At 39.5% G+C, this 19,526-nt stretch overlaps 1 protein-coding gene across 2 annotated transcripts in view; it reads left to right on the top strand.

The window, feature by feature from the left end:
* Window positions 1-56: 56 nt before the first annotated feature.
* egfem1 (EGF-like and EMI domain containing 1) overlaps window positions 57-19,526 on the top strand; it is a 46,070-nt gene continuing 26,600 nt past the window's right edge. Inside the window, exons 1-12 of one of the 2 annotated variants that reach the window (XM_086036157.1) lie at window positions 57-399; window positions 2,813-2,947; window positions 3,035-3,144; window positions 3,285-3,389; window positions 10,450-10,572; window positions 13,988-14,110; window positions 15,793-15,918; window positions 16,038-16,160; window positions 17,339-17,461; window positions 17,693-17,830; window positions 17,908-18,030; window positions 19,322-19,444. In XM_086036157.1, the coding sequence (XP_085892283.1) occupies window positions 317-399; window positions 2,813-2,947; window positions 3,035-3,144; window positions 3,285-3,389; window positions 10,450-10,572; window positions 13,988-14,110; window positions 15,793-15,918; window positions 16,038-16,160; window positions 17,339-17,461; window positions 17,693-17,830; window positions 17,908-18,030; window positions 19,322-19,444 (1,435 nt within the window). In that variant the 5' untranslated portion in view covers window positions 57-316. Of the gene's footprint in view, window positions 400-2,812; window positions 2,948-3,034; window positions 3,149-3,284; window positions 3,390-10,449; window positions 10,573-13,987; window positions 14,111-15,792; window positions 15,919-16,037; window positions 16,161-17,338; window positions 17,462-17,692; window positions 17,831-17,907; window positions 18,031-19,321; window positions 19,445-19,526 lie in introns of those variants that run through there. The other variant, XM_086036158.1, reaches the window with a different exon arrangement.

Raw genomic sequence — 19,526 nt, 5'->3', positions numbered from 1 at the left:
GCCAGTGTTACTGGGTCTTATGGTAAGCAAGCCACTCTGTGACTGTGGGTGGTGCGCTTACGTGCAGACCTGTTGACATGAGACGCCGACCTTCATCCTCTCTCACAGCGAACGCGAGCTCACGTCGGGACCGCATGACGGAGCACTAAAGACTTTTAGAGCCTCAATTGTCTCAAGAAAGGATTATTTTAATGTCAACGTGTTCTTCATTTGATGGACCCAGATGCTTCACGGCAAACCAAAGATTATATTGGCTTCGTAACGGACAAAGTTTTTTTTATTTTTAATTAGGCTTCCTTGGCACAATTATTTAGATATGTTCCCAGACATTTTCACTTTGTGTCTGATATTATTCAGCACCTTGTACGCCGGGTCATCTTTGGAATTGCATCTCGGAATGTAAGTACATTGTCTCAAAATAGAATGGGCAGTATCCATTAGCTAACGTTGTTGACTGAAAACTATAGTTAAATAAATTAGTAATTTAATGTCCAATTACATTCTCTCTCTCTCTCTCTCTCTCTCTCTCTCTCTCTCTGTCTCTCTCTCTCTCTCTCTCTCTCTCTCTCTCTCTCTCTCTCTCTCTCTATATATATATATATATATATATATATATATGGGTGGGGTGGGGTTGGGGTTGTGATGTGCGCGCGTGCGCGAGTTCGTGTGTTCGTAAATGTATCCATTGTCCAGTATGCTAGACTCAAGCATCACGTTGACTGATCGAAAATTCAATTGTTTTAATTGACCCGATGACCACTAGAGTTCGCACTTGATGACAAATTTACGGTTTGAATTACTGGCTTTTGTGTGCCTTCCAACAGAATTCCTTTAGAAAGTATTATGTCGTGTCATGTATTAAAATAAATATAGTGTGTTAGGCAAGCTTAAACGAAACGTTTTAATGACAAGAAACGCTGAACACTTCCTCTAATTAACTTCAGGCTGTTTTGAATTGGAGCCAGATGGGTAGAGGTGAACATTGTCCCTGCTTAGTTAAGAATACTTGACAACGTGTAATAACTTGGATTGATGCTTTCTACTTATGGCAATGCAAACCATTTTGCAATTGTGCATGCATGTCATTAACCACTTGCAATTGTGCATGCATGTCATTAGCAATGTAAACTTATATTTTAGACAAAATGTACATTTATTTTAAGAGTTGCTATTTTATGTACTTGTGCATTGCATTTTGCAGAGTGTTGTACTGTTTGATTAAATGAGGATTAAGCGGGGTGCATACATACCAATTGGGCCCAATTTGAATGTTTTTCAAAGTTAGCAAATGCCAGATTAAATGAAGTCTCTAAAGCGTATCCTGAGGGCTCACTACATACTGTGGGGTGTCATATGTAAGAGTGACTTTTCCTTCCCAATGTGCCGGTAAAACGGTCAGGCCGCTAATCGTTAACGTACATTTTAAAGCCTGTTCAATATTTTTATGTGTTTGTGTATTTTATGTTTGTTTATGTGTCATTTCGAAATTCAGCCGAGCCACAAACTATGTGCTGTGTGTGCGTGTGTGTGCGTGTGTGTGTGTGAATGATAGCCAATTTAGCAAGTCTCCTGAAACCGTCCTTGCCAGAAACAAATCGAGGAGCAACTTATCAACTTGAGTGTTCATGTAACACGTCTCACAAGTCATTAGCTACAAAAACAATGATGAGAAGAGTCAGCAAATTCATTGTACTGCAGTTACCAGGCAAGCTAAAAGTATTTTGTTTTTCCCAGATCTGCTTTGAATATGGTCGGACAGACAATCGTAAATGCCAAACATGTTCTCTGTTCACAATGGCAAATCTTTATGTGTGGGGTCAACAAGTTTGGCTGTGGCACAGATTCCATGATAGTGACATGGAATCGAATGGCAGCCAATTAGCTGACATAAATAGGGGAGCAACTGGTTACGTGAAGTGTTTCTACTACATGTCCTCCAAGTCATTCAAACGTAAAAAATACAAATAACAGTTTGGAAACAAAACGTAGTGACCTGATAAACTAACAGCGTAGAGTAGCTTTTTTTTTTCATTTGGCTGGTCCTACGACTTGTTTATATTTAAATTTAGAGCTTGGACTGTCATCCAAAATCCCCGTTGCCGAATCGTGTTGACTGCAGCAAACGAATCCCGATTGGATTTGAAACTTCCGCCTCTATTTACGACAAAGTGGCGCTGGAAATAGTAAATGCGGATGTCGCATGCTGGACTAGCAATATGTCACACATTAGCTGCCATAACTACTTTTCTTCGATTTCTTCTTACTTCCTTTTGGTAGTTGACCAATATTCTTGGTGCATTACCGCCACCTCACTTAGCATCCGGCTTCCAGCACAACAAGGATTTATCATTTACAGCACCAAAAGGTGCAATAAATGACCATGGTTCTATCTTTGACAACAATGCGACGGTTCTGGGATTTTGGGTGCGAGCCCAAGCTCTACTGTTCTTGGTGTCGTTTTTTGTAAAATAAAATTCCTCCCAAAAATCGTTCTTCTCCTTTGTATTTTTTGGCATTCTGGATGCCCTGGGACATCATGTGACTTCTCACAGGTCAGGAAACCTCCGATTGTCATAGATTGACAATATCGTTATGTGTGTGGTATCTACTGCATTGGTCATCTACACACTATACCAAACACTATTTAAGCAGTAGGCAGACACAGTTTTTTCCTCATCATGTCCGTTAAAAATTGGTACATGTGTGCCCAACAAGATGTTCTTGAGACTGAGCATGTGAAAGGTCATGGCTAATCAGTTTGTGAAACTAATGGCATCAGCAACAGATCTGTTCATCTTTGTCTGCATTTCAGGCCCAATGTTTGTGCCGACCAGGAGATGTCTCTTTTGGGGGTCCCTCAGCCTTGTGTTCAGGCTTTTACACGCATGGTGAAGGTGTGGAGGCAAGGCTGCACAGGCCACAGATGGTGTATAGGTTATGAGAGGAGGTGAGAGTCACTACTTGCTCCAATCATCTTTATGGTGAAATGTTAATATTTTCAACCAGTAAGCACCATCAATTTTGCCCTCCACAGAACAACGTACTACACAACGTACAGACAAGTGTACAGGACAGATATTCACACAGTTTTTAAGTGCTGCCCTGGTTGGACTCAAAGGGATGGCGAACCTGGCTGTCTACATAGTGGGTATCAGCATTTTAATATCAGTATACAACATTTTCACGGTGACCCCCTAAATAAATCATACAGTGTATAATTGCACCCGTTAACCATACAATCCGTACTCTAAATAAAAAACAACTATTATGTGTCACGCCTTTAGGGATATGCAGTGCTGATATGTGTTTTAATGGCGGTCGATGTGCAGAGAGTGGGGATCATATATGTCATTGTCCAAAAGGCTTTAAAGGGACAAGATGCCAGTATGGTAAGTTATGATTCCTATTGTTGTCAATATCAGTGTTAATGTATGTACAACACTTTTCCACCACTTCATCATCGAAGTTTACCATCATTTTTGTAGCATAATTTTAAAGACGAAATCAACCCAAACATTTTTTTCCCCAGAATATGTTCTATGCAGGCCCACTAGTCTAAACACAGAATTCTGATTAATATTGCATTTGGAGAAATCTACCCGTTTTTAGCTAGCTCAGGGGGCAGCCATTTTGTCACTTCTGTTGACTGAAAATGACATCGAAATTGCCCAGGGCTCAGATAGCGACCAATCATGGCTCAACGGCAGAAAGCAGGTGATCCGTGAGCCATGACTGGTCATTGTCTGTGCCCTGAGCAACTTCGATGTTATCTACAGTCGACAGAAGTGACAAAATGGCCCGCCCCCTGAGATGGCTAAAAGTGGGTGAATTTTGCTGCTTAATTTATATTCCACAAATGCAATATTAATCAGAATGACATATTTCAACTAGTGGGCCTGCATAGATCATATTCTGGAAGAAAATGTTTGGGTTGACTTCCTCTTTAAGTTTTAATTAGGAGGTTGCCCTGTGGGGTCTTTTGGCTGTTAAAGGTGGTAGTAATTCTGTAGAATTAGTGGTTTACTTTGAAGGTTTTAGTTTTGCTGAGTCTTGTTGCAATAAAAAGCAACAATGCTTAGCTTGCTTGGGACCCTAAACCACAAAATGCCTAGTAACATATCGCACCCCCACATTCAAAAAACAAACACATACTGTATAATACTTGTTTCCCGGGAACATATAGGTACTTGGGAATACTGAAAATGACCTGAGGATATTCGATTGCTAGTCCACCCATTACCCTGACCCCGCCACCCACCCTACACAACACCACCACACGTGCAAATACACACTCCAAAATATACACACCACAAGGCCTTTACCATCCTCTCAGTTTCACCTGAGCGAGGGCTTGCCTGCTTCTGTTTTCAAACGAAAGACCTTCTTCATGACAACATGTCACAAGCACGTGTTGTAGAGGCAGCTGTCTGCTGTGATTGTTTTGACCCAATCTATTTGCTTTTTGCACATTGGAGTGACAGATTAGATCAGGAGTTCTATGAGTTTGTCTTTCACACATTCTAAGGTTTCGGCTCACTTTTTGACTTCCTTTAGCGATAAATGTTTCTCTTTCTCACCTCTGCGGACAGATTTAGGCTCTCTTCTGCCAAATTCATTATACACAGAGCAATTTACACACATAGTTACAAATAAATACTGTAGAGTTATAGTCAAATATTTTAATAGCACTTACATTTTGGTTTGTAGTAGTGAGTTTATGGTTAATGTGATTTTATATGTCCATATGCTTTAGATGCATAATTATGTGCAATATTATATAAGATTATAGTAAATTCAATAGACATGTTTTTTTTTGTTAGAGTGAAACTTTCACCTGATGAAAATGTGTTAAAACAATGAACATTAAGTGGAGATTTTCCCTTGACTCCAGAGGTGTAAAAGTGTTACTTTGGTGTCTGCTTTCTTCTTCTCCTCCAACGTTCTTCTTTTAACACTTCATGTTGCATGTGGGCCTACTTTTGTGACATGTGTCGAATTAAAACTACAAGCAAAAACCTAGAGTTAATACCTGGACAAAGTCAGGTCCTTTGAGGGTATTCATGATGGTGGTTCAAATCAGGACATTTTATGTGATTGGAGAGGCAAAATATACTTATATAGAGCTAGATGAATTAACACAGAACACAAAAAAACCCAGATCACTCACATGCAGGTCTGCAAAAAGAGATGTCATACAAAGGGTGCTGCACCTCTTGGAATGTGGGGTGGGGACAGTCCCTTGCTCAAGAGAACCTCGACAGTAGCCAAGAAGTATACCGTCTGATTACATGTAGCAACACTGAACTATAGGCCTATTTATGTTTTTCCACCATGAGCTAAATTTATCCAGTTTCTGTATCTAAATAGTTAGGCTGTCTCTCATCGACTCGCCTCTCACCCCAATTGCAGAGTTCATGTTTGAACAGGTTTGATTTACAATGCTAGTAAATCAAACACACCTGCTGTTTATATGCAGAGTGTATGTACAGTACATGCAAACCTGTTCTAGTGTTCTCGTCTGATGTGAAAAGGTAAAAATAATAATAAACTACAGAACTTAAACTGATATCTTGTTGTGTATGTATGTAAATGTAATTCGGTTTTGTTGGTAATATTATGTCAAATAATGCTATGATTTCGTATCTCCCAGCCCGATGTCACACAAATGAAAACATACATTTATGGGGATCATACATATATTTCTGTGCCAATTATTTTTTCTGAATAAATCACTGTCTCCTTTCATTCTCATTCAGACTTTTGGGCTCTTTTATTATGTAAAATGACAGAAGGCACATGGCTTTGATCATGGCAAGACTCTTTTGTCTGTCTTCAAAACTTCTTCTAACCACTACTTTGGCAGCGTCTACTTTCATAAACTTTTTGAAGTAGAGATGCATGAAGATTTTCAGTGACTTATTGTCTCTCACTGCTCAGGCTCAATCCCAATACCACCCCTTACATCTCGTCTTGTCCCTTCCCCCTAGAAATGCGCGTTCACGAGAACCGAGACGTGTCCCAATTCTCTATAAACTTTAGGGGTTGGGTCATAGACGAGGGGCGTATGGCCCTGCAGCACTTTGCTCCTCTTTGCTCAAATCTAATTACTACTAAAATCATGACACAAGCGAAATAGCAAGGATTATGGAGTCATTTTAATTGAATGTTTGCTACTGTGCTATTTATAGAAATGTTCACATAATTATCAGATAATGATCATCTTAAAAGCCCCTTCTTGGAGAATGCATCAGACCTTGTTTTAATAGATACAAGATTTATTGATTGGACGGATTGGGACTGCATAGAAGCCAATCTAGCAGCTACACCAACATCTTCCTCAGCCATGCCTTTGTATGTGCAATATGACAGTATGCTGATGTTTTGATGGTGCTAGTAAAAGTAGTCAGTCAAGAAAGATGTTTGTCCTTTTAGTACAAATGTCACTGACTGGATGGTACTTTTCACCTGTGGTCCATATCACAAGCAGTTGATTTCTTTAAAAAGATGGATTTGTGTGACCACTGTACATGTTTCCAGCATATCATGGCCCGTCCATATGGGTCAGAAACTGCAAGAGTCAAAATTGCTTCTGGATACTCCTGGCTTCCTTTTGGTCTTAACGTCAGCCGTATGGAAGGAAGGTTCTCACATTTTACACTGTTACCACCCAGTTATCTCTCCAAACGCATGAATGCATTGGCTAGCTGGTATATGATAAGAACGTTGAAGGAGCAGTGTGCTGCCGAAATGGGCCAGAGTGTTCATTATGATCTTAGGGAAATGCAGCGAAAGTGTACTATGTTGAAATTCTGGAGAACAGTTAACCATGTACGCCACATTTAAAATTAAATTTAAAATCAAAAAATCTAATTGAATCTGTCCCCAAAATGAAATTACACATTCAGGGCTCTTTTTTCATGTCCAGTGCAAGTCTGGCTCAAGGTGCGGTGTAAATCTACGCAGGGACGGACTAGACTAAGTTTTGATATTTTTGCAGACCTGTGCAAGCCGGTGTAGTGTCTTGCTTTTTAAAAAGGGCATTTTGAGCTTTTGTGGACGTGAACATAGCCGACTTGTTTCACTAGCAATCGAAGCGGCTCCTCCCATTCCCTTTAAATGCCGTGTGTGAGAGGCGAATTGATAGTCCTTGACATTGCAGAAGAAAACACAGATTTGTTTGAGTACTGTGGCAGGTCAAGACGCAAATGACATCTTTCTAAGAAACTGCAAGCAGACCTCCATGGGTGGATGATATAAAATTCACTACATTTAGATCACAGATCTGTAAAGTAGGTACTTGGAGGCTTCCAGCCGGTTTGAACGTGTTCATCTAAACAAGTTAATTCTATTATATTCAATATAGTGATCCAAGAATCAGTATTTTTCTCATGACTGCTTTTAAAAATTTTTTTTAAGGAAAAGTAAGCAATTCCCCACGTCTACTGATCTGCGAGCTCAATCCTTTCCATGTTCCTTAACAATGTTGAGAAAAAAGACACCACAGAGACCTGCTGATATACATGTTGGGAAATGATACCTGGCTAATGGCATTTAGAGTTATCCGCTGCCTGAATCGTTGAGGTTGTTTTTCATGGAGGAAGAGTGGAGATTCTCTGAGAAATTCTGAAGTGGAGTGTAGAGAACATAGAATGCCAGTAAGACTTAATGATATACACAGGGATCTGGAATCAGTTTGTCTGTAGAGAACATAAGAGCATTTAAACAGCTGTCTGTTGTCCGTGTTACCGGATGGGAAACTGTTATCACCCCTATTCATAAAGCAGCTGAAAACATTACTTTCCACTTGAGTCTGGAACACACTTAATTCCATGAATAATGGCATGCACTAGTTAGTGTGTTTACATCAAAGGAAGTGACAGCTGATCATTATATCTAGATCTTTAAAAACTCATTTTGGGGAAGCGTCTCAGGTTTTTTTATCCCAAGTTTTTGATTTACTTCTTGACGTGCCCTTAACCAAGTTATGTAACCCACAAACGAGGATGTTGTTCCCTCATTTTTGTTGTGCCTGTAGCCCCTTACATTTCTGGCACATTTTTTTTTACCTATGCCTTTCAGAGAGAATTGGTTGAAACGGGACACTGTCAGTCATTGCGGCTTCACACATTCGGAAAATTAGATCTGGGACAAACTCTAATACTACATCAGAAGTTGGCAAATTAGCGGGCCGATTTCATGCCTCCTGCCCTGCATTGGTGCCACACGCAGGATAGTGAGCCATGAAAAAGATGTCACAGAGCCTGATTAGATGGCCAGTGTGATAGGGGCTATTGTAATCTTCAAAGATACATGACGAGAAATGGCAAAAATAAAGTCACATGCTAACATCAGTTTACACAGTTGCATTGCTTTTGGACTCTGCAGTATGAATGTCTACAGTCTCGACTGTCGCAGCGTGCCGCTTTTTTTGCTGCTCTTGGTCTCCTCTTTTTGTGTGCGCAACAACTGATACGTTCTCTGTGGTCTGGTTTTCATAGTTTCCCATGAAATTATTGTGAACTGACTGGCCCAAATTGCGGCTGTGACCTGAGGACTTCTATGCGAATTCTAGCATGCATTGCCTTGCGTATCCAAATTATTTGATGTGGGTGGCATTCTTTATACAGAAAAAAAAATATACACATAAAAGCGGACCCCCTGCAGTAAGTGTGCTTTGCATGCATGTACCATGGACTGTACATTTTTCTGACAAATGTAATGGATTGACTCAATAAAACCATTTTATTACAAGAAGGAAGGAGCTCATTTCAAATAATCAGATTTACGGTCATTAATGCAGTAATAAATACCTGAGCTCTGTTGTCATGCATTAGGTGATACTCAGAAACAGAACTGCCTGGCAAAGTTTTTGATACATTGTCTTTTTAGCTGTGGAAAAATGCAATTAAAAATTTCATTTATGATCAACAAGTACCGTATGAATTATGTGCTGCATTCAGAGTCTTATCTCAATCTTTTGAGAATAGGGTATTTATTTTTTAGCTGATCTCATCCTGCAATTTCATGTAGCACCACGTTTCTGCATAATATAGTTAGAGCCCCAAGTATCATTCTCATTTATTTTGGCATTAGTATTTGCATTCCATAAAACTTTACTTTACTGTACAACACTACACCGGATTCTTTTGCCCCCGCAATTGTGACTGCTGATGTTTTGGCAGAATATTATCATACATATCTGTATATTTTAACAGTTTTTTTCCTTTTGTATTTTGCCAACGTAAAATCAGTTTTGGGTCTTTTTGCATGACAATGCATGATATGAAATTATCGATTTGTGCTTAGCTCTTAGAGCCATTTTGTCTTCCGTCAGTGAAACTGCATCATCCCTATCCTGGGTTTGAATTTAAAAAATGCCTTCACTGGGGCACTATACTTTATCTATGTTTGGTTCCTTGACGTTGTTAACAAATACCATTCAGCTTACATGAAAAACTCATTAGGACTCTGTGGAGCAATGTGACAAAAATTCAGGCCCCTCGGGTTAAATCACCCTTTGCGTTAGAAAACAGAGCAAGGCTGTTTGTTTATTCAGTGTACATTTTACCGGTTAAGCAAACGGTTTCTTAGCTCTCCCTCGGTGAAAGGGTGGTACAGCCTCAACACTCAGCAGATAAAGTCAACAAATTCTAAATCATACAAGTACTATATGGTAACTCTATATGATGTAATCAGTAATTAACATGTAAACTATGTTAAAAAAAACTACGAAAAGTGTATTACTGCCACCCCAGAAAGAAAAAATGAGATATCACATTTTAACGTCACACGTTTCAAATTTTAACGCGATTTTAAGTGATAAACCTGATAAGTTTGGCCTCCACATTCGGCCGAACAAAACGAAGCAATTCTGTGAGTTAGCATGGTTGAGGACCCAACTGTAAACTGTGTGAGACTGTATCATATTCTAATAACCAAATTGAAAAAATAAATCCAAGTACTGATGTTTTATGAGAAAAACGTTATTTTTTCTTTATTGTTCTCTTTCCACTTTATTTATTGACGTATGGATTATTTCTTTTGTATGTCCTGCAAAATCAGAACAGACTGTTTCTTTTTTGTTTTTTTCTTCTTGTAACATTTAGTCTTAGTCTAAAATTGTAGGCGGTACAACTAAAAAAAAGCTTTTATGACTTCTTTCTATCCCTTTTGAACATGATTCATGTAGAGTTCGTTGTCTTGTTGTTAAGGATTTAATTTTGTTTTCTTTAATTACAGAATCTGGAATGCTTCTTCTGCATGCTTCTCCTTTGTATTTGTTTTTCCCCTTAAAAAAACATTTGCAATATCTCATTTATCTATAAAATCTTTAACAAAATGGTAAGCAATGTATTGTTTGTTTTTTCTTCCGAAGCAAACACGAATAAATGATGACACATTGTCTTATGGAATGAATCAAACCATTTTCATTATTTGTTTTTCTTTCAGATATAAATGAATGTGATGTGGACAAAGGAGGCTGTGAAGGATACTGTTGCAATACTATTGGCAGCTACTACTGCAAGTGTCCTGAGGGCAGTGAGTTGGGGCTTGATGGCAAATCATGTCAAGGTAAGAAGAACATTAGGATACAACCAATTTGCACAATCACATTTTATACTAAGGTCTGCTCATCTGAGCATTCAGAATAATTAACAAATTGTTACTTTGTTGATGAAGTTCTAGTGGTTAGCGCATCTACGTGTCTCACAGTAATCTCGGCTGTGAAGTTTGCATTGTCTGGTATCTAATTCAGGGTGTTACCCCACCTTTCGCCCCAAATCAGCTGGGTTTAGGCTCTTGTTGAACCGTGCCCTTAAAGTGGAAGGAAAACCAAACATATTTTTTTCAAGAATATGTTCTATGGAAGCCCACTAGTTGAAACAAGGAATTCTGATAAATATTGCGTTTGTGGAATAAGAGTTAATCCACCTGATTTTAGCCATCTCAGGGGGCGGCCATTTGGTCACTTCTGTCGACTGAAAATAACATCACAACTGCTCAGGGCTCAGATAACGACCAATCACGGCTGACCTGTTTTCTGAAGCTGAGCCGTGATAGGTCGTTTCCTGAGCCCTGAACAGTTGTGATGTCATTTTTAGTCGCAGAAGTGACCAAATGGCCGCCCTCGGAGATTGCTAAAAACAGGGTGGATTTTGCTGCTTAACTCATATCCACAAATGCAATATTAATCAGAACGCTGTGTTCCAACTAGTGGGCCTGCTGGGAACATATTCTTGAAAAAAAATGTTTGGTGTTTATTTCCCCTTCAATAAGGACAAGTTGTATGGAAAATGAAAGTATAGTTGGTTTCTGAAGTTATCAACAATCCAGGTGTTGGGTTTAAACATTTTTTCTAGGTACATTTATATATGGACCACATTTGGAATAATATCAGTTTTGTTAGCTTGCATGTTCTCACTTTGTTTGTGGGTTCCCTTAGAATGGCTTTCTGTAGATGAGGACATGGACAACCACAGACATCTTCCAATTGTTCATGATGTGGTGGATAAGGCAATATGTGTGTTGTTAGATCACATCTTACAATTAATTTGAATCCTTTGATTGAGAGTGTGAATGTTTGTTTGTCTCTGTGTGCCCTGCGATTGGCTGTCAACCAGTTCAGGGTGTACCCTGCCTACTGCCCATAGTCAGCTAGGATAAGCTCCAGCATGCCCACGACCTAATGCCTACTATTTTGCTTTCTTGCCACTGACAGTCGCTTTCCCTGCCTTACGTTGCACTTGGAGTCTACACCAACAGTTTACGGCGGCACATGAAATAGAGGCAACTGTACTCACGTGAATGCATTTCATGCCCTACTTAAGTTGCACCTTTGTTTGTTTCTTGCATTAGAATGTGCATTGTTTCTTATTCGAGCTAACATTGTGCCATTCTTGCACGACTGCAAACAATCTGTCAGTGGACATTACAGCACTTTATAATATGTACAATCAATCACTGCCATTCTTGAACTACACATATGCATACAGATATCTTTTGTTCAAATTTCAACAACCTGTAAGGTAAGGTGACCAGCTGTGACTTTATCTGTGAATTGATAATTTGAGAAATGGCCAGCTTTGTACACGACTAGGATGCTCCACAGTAACCAACCACAATGGTTTCTGTTTTGCTGTATGGAATATAATTATTATATTCATGACTGTACATCACTTTATCTTTGATTGACATGCTGCAGATTAACTGTCTACACTTCAGGCCGTAAAATGCTGAATGAAAAACACACTCAGCTAATGCTCTGTAAACCTGTCAACTAAATTCTAGTTGACTTTCTTAGTCTGGCAGAAAAAAAATATGTAGAGTGAGGCCCATTTGTTTCTCAGCGTTCCAGGTGTGAACAAGTACCCACAGACCTTTAACCTCTTTGGCAGGATATTTGTCCGTGAGTAATAATTTAAATCCTCATAGCCGACCACTGGAGAAGACAAGCGGAAGACGCCCCAGTTTGTGTGAAGTCCCTCTTTTATTGTTTTTTTGTGTGATATATGAACGGTATATGTGTGGTGAAGTTTATTTGGAAGAGATAGAAAGCTTATTTTAGGGGAACGCTGACTACTTTCTCAGATCTTTGTTGTGGAGTTTGGAAGTTATCATTGCTTGCGGGATCTTAAGAGATGATTGAAGCCAAGTCTTTGTACACTGCTGCTTATTGTCTTTATGTTAATCAGAAAGAAGCTGCTATCATTTATTGGCCAATGTTGAGTTATTACTTCATTTCCTTCCATCAAAATAACCACCTGTTGTTTCTCTTTTTTATGACAGTTGATGCATGCTCAGCAGCTTAGAGCCAAACGACTCTGCAGTGTCCCATTCAGGCCTTGTGTCTCTCACCCTTTGACACTTTTGACACCACTGCCACTGCTACACAGACCTTACCTCTCACCGCCTTCTGAAAACAAGACAAAAGTTTGTCTCTCATTTATGCTCTCACTGGGGGACACTGATACGTCTATTAACCGAGTCAGCTTTCTTTCTGCTGCAAGTATTGTTAAATTGGTGCCTTAGTGTGCATGTACACCTAACCCCTTTGGGGCTTCCCACAGATGGTGAGCCCATGAGAAGGGGGACCCATATTGTCTGTTCGGGTTGAGCCCAGCTGGACCCCATGGGCTCATCATCGAGCCCCACCTTTAGGCCTGGTTCCAAACGTGTCCGGTTGAGTGAAAGCATAGTCCAAAATTTGTGTTCATCATAAGGGGTCTTTGAGTCGTGCTTTGTCATTTTTAGGTGAAAAGCAGAAAATATTTAATATTGTCACGTGTGAGCTTTTTTCCCCCTCCAAAATCTGTGTTTGACTTCATAATGCATGTCAAATAAATTCAGACAGACATGGGAAGTATACAGGCTATCTGCTTCAGCTCCATAAAGAAGCGCAAAAGAGAAACATTAGTAATGGGTAGGTTTATCAAAACCTCGGGATCCCTGATATGTTGTCCAGATATAAAGGAAGGCTTGGATGCAGTGTTGTTTTTCTATCTGACAGCCGTCTTCAAGGAGCATGAGTCTAATAGACTACTGCAGAAGTGTCTCCTGTGCAGGGTGCAACCTGAGTATTACAGCTCAATCATTTCTACACTCTATAAACAGTTGGGTTAAAAATAACACAATTTTGGGTTGAAAATGGACCGATTCACTATTTGGGTCAATTTGACCCACATTCTCACGTTGTTTTGTACAAAACAGCCTGATTTCAAAACTACCCATTTTTGTGGTTTTCTGCAAAAAACAACCTACAAATTGGGTCAAATTGATCCAAGTAGTGGACTAATCCATTTTTGATGCAAATTGTGTTATTTTTAACCCAACTGGTTTTGGAGTGTAAATCATGATCAATTCAAATGTAAAACCTCTCACTGAAATTCTGTTTGGTCAAAGAGAAATGATGTTTTTGTCGGAACACAGCCGTCAAAGCAGTTACACCGATTATTCTTAATATCATTATTGTACATTTGTGTGTGTTTAGATGTCAATGAATGTGCGGAGCTCAATGGGGGATGCCAGCAGACGTGCATCAACACACCGGGCTCTTATCATTGTGAGTGCGGTGAAGGATTCCGCATGCATACTGACGGTCGGACCTGCATTGGTAAGAGGTTTTGCAGTTTTCCTCACTAGCTTGTGTTGCTACGTTGGCACACACATTTCAAACATTGTTTAGGGAATGAGAACAACTACACGTTATATTACATGGGAAAAATCCCATATTTGTACAGTTCTGTTTAAGAACGAAAAAGAGACAATTGCCAATGCATAGAAAATACATCTTAATGAAAGTAGATGTACAAAAATAATGGTACCTTGAACTTAATGTTTTGTTCCACAATCTTCTGAGGCAGTCACTACAATCAATTAATTGCTGTAACCCTCAAGGAGACTTGCACACCTGTCACCACGTATTTTGCCAAACTTCATTAATATTGTCTCTAGCTATACCAGATTTGAAGAGTGTCTGTGAAAGTAGGACAAGACTTGGTTATGTTTTAAGGCTGCTTTGCTCCATCTGGCTGAGAGTGTCGTGAATATGTGCATGGTACAATGAAATAAAGATTGTCAAGGTATTCTGGAGCTTAATGTGCTGCCCAGCATCACAAAGATCAGTTGCAGGTCATGTGTCCTTCAACAGGATAATGACCGAAAACATATGGCGAAAGTACCAATAATGGGAAAACGTTGGTCTATTTTGAAGAGTTCTTATCTAAAGACTCTTGAACATTTGTGGTAGGACTTGAAACATGCAGTCTGAAGAAGGAACCCATTCAATTTGGAGCAGTTTGCTCATGAGATATAGACCTGAATACCTGCCAGCAGGTGCAAAAGTCTCATTGAGAGTCAAAGAAAATATCTGATTGTGGTAATTTTCCTCAAAAGGTTTTGGGGTAATTGTGTTATTTTTAACCCAACTGTTTTTAGAGGGTGACATTTGGGTGTGGCTGAAAGAGATGTTCAGCGTTTCGGTGGTCGCATAACCCATGCACTTAGGAGTATAATATACTATAGACCTACCAGAGTAATTGACATGGTGAATTCGTCAGGAGACGTGGTACACTCCTGGAATTTCCGTTAGACATTGTCAAGCTTGGGTAACATGTATAGTATCAAATATTTTCTTGGTGCAGGACAGGTCCGGTTATTGAATTGATTTGCTTCATTACAGACTCAAGGTCCAGGAAATAGACAAACAACATACACAAGTTTAGAGTGTATTATGCTATAAAATTAAACAGAAGACAACAAACATGGACAGTTTTTAATTTAGTGAAATCCTCTCTCCATTTTTCTGTACTCTCTTTGCCCAAGAGTTTGAGGTTTGTGCCTGCTAAAGTCATCAGTGTTAACATTTTTCTTACGATAAAATCTCAGGCACAGAGGTGATATTTCATATTTGGTACACAGTTATTGGATGGAAATATTACAATGTCACTAGGACTGCCAGCAGTACCTGACTTACATATTATTTTCTGCTTTTAAACAAAATGTTATTTTGTTTTGATTTAATTTATTATACTCATCATTTATTCTACTCTTCCAAATATTTTGTGTGGCACACCACATGGAAAACCAGATCAGGCACATGCAGGCATGCAAGAAGAGATTCAGAGTGAATGAGGCGCACAAACAGTGCTACGCCATTTGAGGTGGGGGTGGGAACTGTGCCTCGCTCAAGGGCACCACAAATGTTTTTTATTACACAAACTGTATTATACAAATGTTTTCTTTTACATGTATTTCTTATTGCTAATATTTGCGCATGTCTCTTTTGCATTCAAGCTGTGAACTCTTGCTTGGTGCTGAATGGTGGTTGTGAGCACAAATGTCTCGACATGGGTAACAATCACTACAAATGTGAGTGTCGAAAGAACTACAAGCTCAAGACGGATGGGAGACACTGTGAATGTAAGTCGTCAGTCCTAATTTCCCCCACCAGACCTTGAAAAAACAATCTGTAAATCAACAAGATACCCATGATAGAATATGCATGTGTGGGCCACATCCTCTGTGTGTTTGTGTGGCAGTGAGGGACCCCTGTGAGGAGAGGAATGGAGGCTGCACACAGCTGTGTGTCTCAGTGGATAGCCGTGTTCAATGCAGCTGTCGATCTGGTTTTACAATGGCTGAAGATGGCAAGAGCTGTGAAGGTGAGGAATCAGATACGAAACACTCATCGTACACTTCACATAAGGTGCATCTGTAGATCCAGTGAGGCGTAGTATAAGATGTCTGTCTATTTTTTTTATCATGACAATTGCACACAAAGCACTCAAACATTGATCATTATTATGTTTGTAAAGGCAAAAGTGATGATTTACTGTAACACTTGAACTACAGTATAGCTAGAACCTGTTCAAAAGTATGTCTGAAAGTATCCTCATGCTCACAACACCTTGGCAAGGTTTATCTGTAAAAATGCAGAAGTGTCGTATTGTCAGATCGGATACATATGGCATGCAATTATGAAAGTGCGTAGTTGTAACAACTAAGAACGCTCTCCAACTTTAACAATATACCAGTGCTAGCAATGCAAACTAGCATTACTAAGATATCTTAAGCACTGTTAACAAGCCGACGTTAGCCACGGCTGCTGCATTAATGCTCCCCCTTTAAGCGTGAGTACACAGTTTCTCGTTTTTATGTTCTCATTTGACAGCAGTTAACTAATTTTCAGGCACCTATGACAGTTAAGAATTAGCTAAATTCAAATACAATAATTGACCCTGAAAATGATGAAGTAAATTACCTTTACTTCCTGTGGAAAAATAATATTCTATATTTGATGTGATATATGATCTGTTCCAGCGTACTGGACCTTTACTTTACGCTCCCCCAATAATTTTTGCAGGTGTTGTTGCTGGTGAATGAAGAATTGCGATTTTAGCTTTGAACAATAATAGATGTGTTTGGGTTAATCTCTCCCTCTCTCGCTACAAAAAGCTGCTTCAAACAAATACTGTATAATCGTATTTTGCCCTATTTGCCGCTACTATTTAATTTGTAATCATGTTATATATGCCTGTCTATGTAAGTGGAAATGTTCCATAGTAAAATGTATTCAACTGAGCCAAGAGGTACAGCTTATTTGAGTCCTGCCAAGACAGATACATTTTATTTCATGCAAGCAGAAATGCACATGACCATGAATCCCAGTCTGACCTACCAATACATTCTTATGTCCATTACACTGCTAAATAATTCAAGATGTTTTTGTCAAGGATCTTACACTGTTTTGTGACTCTTGCTTTTCTGTCACTTGTATCACATTCCCAATGTGTTTGAAATTACCAACCACACACTTCCGTGCATGTCCTGTCTTTAACAGATATCGATGAGTGCAATTCAGGTTATGACAAGTGCTCCCATGGATGCGTCAACACGCTGGGCTCCTTTCGATGTGTGTGTCATCCGGGCTTTGAGCTTGGTGCAGATGGAAAACGGTGCTACCGTGAGTAAAGACAACATCTTTTCTCCACGAGTGACACATTGTAGCAGCAACGGAACTGATACACTCATCCACCGCCAGTGAACATTGCATTGAGCACACATTCTGAATGGTGAAGGACATTCCGCGTGCACTGCATGACTCCTTTGCTAGCGTTCCGAACCAAACTCATTTGTCCTCATTTACCGAAAACGTTGTGTCTTTTCTGTGGTCCAACATGCTTGTACACTCCAGGCATAGAGATGGAGATTGTTAACAGCTGTGAGAAGAATAATGGTGGCTGCTCTCATCAGTGTGAGCACACCACCAATGGGCCCCTTTGCTCCTGCCATCATGGCTACCAGCTAGACCAGGACAGGAAGACCTGTGTAGGTGAGAAGCTCTTTTAGCTTCATGTACCATCTACTTTTTGCAGACTCTTACAATGTGCTGCTGCGTACCTACCTCAGACAGTGATGAGTGTGTCAATGGAGAATCCTGCTGCAGTCACTTCTGCAGAAACTATCCAGGCGGCTACGAATGCAGCTGCAGAGCCGGCCACACACAAAACCCAGATGGCTGCGGCTGCGACGGTAAGAGGTCTGGATTGTTGGCGTATTATCTAGTCTTTCTTATGTTTTTTTATGTTGTGGAAATGTGATTCCAAATCCCAAAACATTAAATAACAGAAGCTATTCCAGATCCCGTGACAAATAACAGAAAATGTTGGTTGCTAAGAAGTAAACCATTGTATAAAGGCCTTTGTTCAATTAAGCGTTCAAGGCAAGAGCCCAGTCCTTGTATTACTTGGAATTTGAATTGAAAAACAAAACAAAAAAACAATAGCGCTATCTCATCCCTCAACACATTTTAAACAATGATGTACATACCAGTTGTTTTTTGTGGTTCTCAAAGGAGTACCAGAGGTTGTTGCTTGGTGCTTATTTTTTTGCGACCCAACAACCTCACTGGCAGTGGCAGTTCTGGGATTGATTACTATTACTATTATTATTTTTAATAGTACTATAAACAAATGTGTTTTTATACAATACAATACAATACAATACGTGGATGAAAATAATATTTGCCCTGGAAATGCTTAATGCGCTGCCCTGCATATACAGTACAGTTGTTACTTAACTTAAGAGCACAACTATAGTCCGTAATGTCTTGTCATTGGCGCAGCTCATGTGGGCGGGATGACGGTGAAAACAGTTTTGTGTTTGTGTGTGGAACGGAAGTGGCTTGTTGCAAACAAGCGCACCTGTTCCTCTCGCTTCCACTCAGGCCAAGATTTTGAACCGTCCACCCCTGTGCCCCAAAATGAGATAAATGCTTGATACGCAAATGCGCAGTGACAGACTTGAATCTGGTGCACAATTTAATATCAGCGCACCCGCGCACAACTTATGTACACCCCTGATTATAAACTTTATGGAGCTACCATAAAGTTGGTCTTCGCTTTGCAGCCATGAGAAGATAACTGTTTTGGGAAGGCTTTCAACAAGATATTTTTGTGTGCCTGGAAAATCTTCCAAAGATTCAAGAGTTTTTAATTGTCAGATTCCAGTCCATTTCCCCAACACACCAAATTCAACTATTCATACCTTTATGGAATAGCATTTGTGAACCGGAACACAGACATGCTGTAAAAGAAAAAAGGTCTTCCTCAAACTGCCCAGCATAAAAAATATCTTAAGATGAATTGTCAAGATTCAACAGGAAGTAAGGGTTGTAGTCAAACTCCTGATTGGTTCATTAATTAGTTTGTGTTATGTGTTGTGATTTATCCGTTATCTGCTCTCACATTTTATTTCTATGTTAAGTTTGGTGCAATCGCTCTCTTAATGTTTTTCCAATTTAATTTTTCCATTATCCTATCAGACATCGATGAGTGCCTGGCAGAGACTTCAGGTTGTGACCATGACTGTGTCAACACCCTGGGAACATATGAATGTTTTTGCCGAAATGGTTTCCGCTTGGATCAAGATCAGCACACCTGCATTTGTCAGTAACCTTGATCTAATTCTTTGATAAATACATTTTAAAATAAAAATTTCCATTAATTCTATGAATTCTACTTCTATAA

Source organism: Filicampus tigris, chromosome 7 (assembly GCF_054856515.1).
Source record: "Filicampus tigris isolate MCC_2025a chromosome 7, RoL_Ftig_1.0, whole genome shotgun sequence".
In the NCBI taxonomy this organism is placed as follows: domain Eukaryota; kingdom Metazoa; phylum Chordata; class Actinopteri; order Syngnathiformes; family Syngnathidae; genus Filicampus; species Filicampus tigris.
This window is presented reverse-complemented; position numbering and strand designations above follow the sequence as displayed.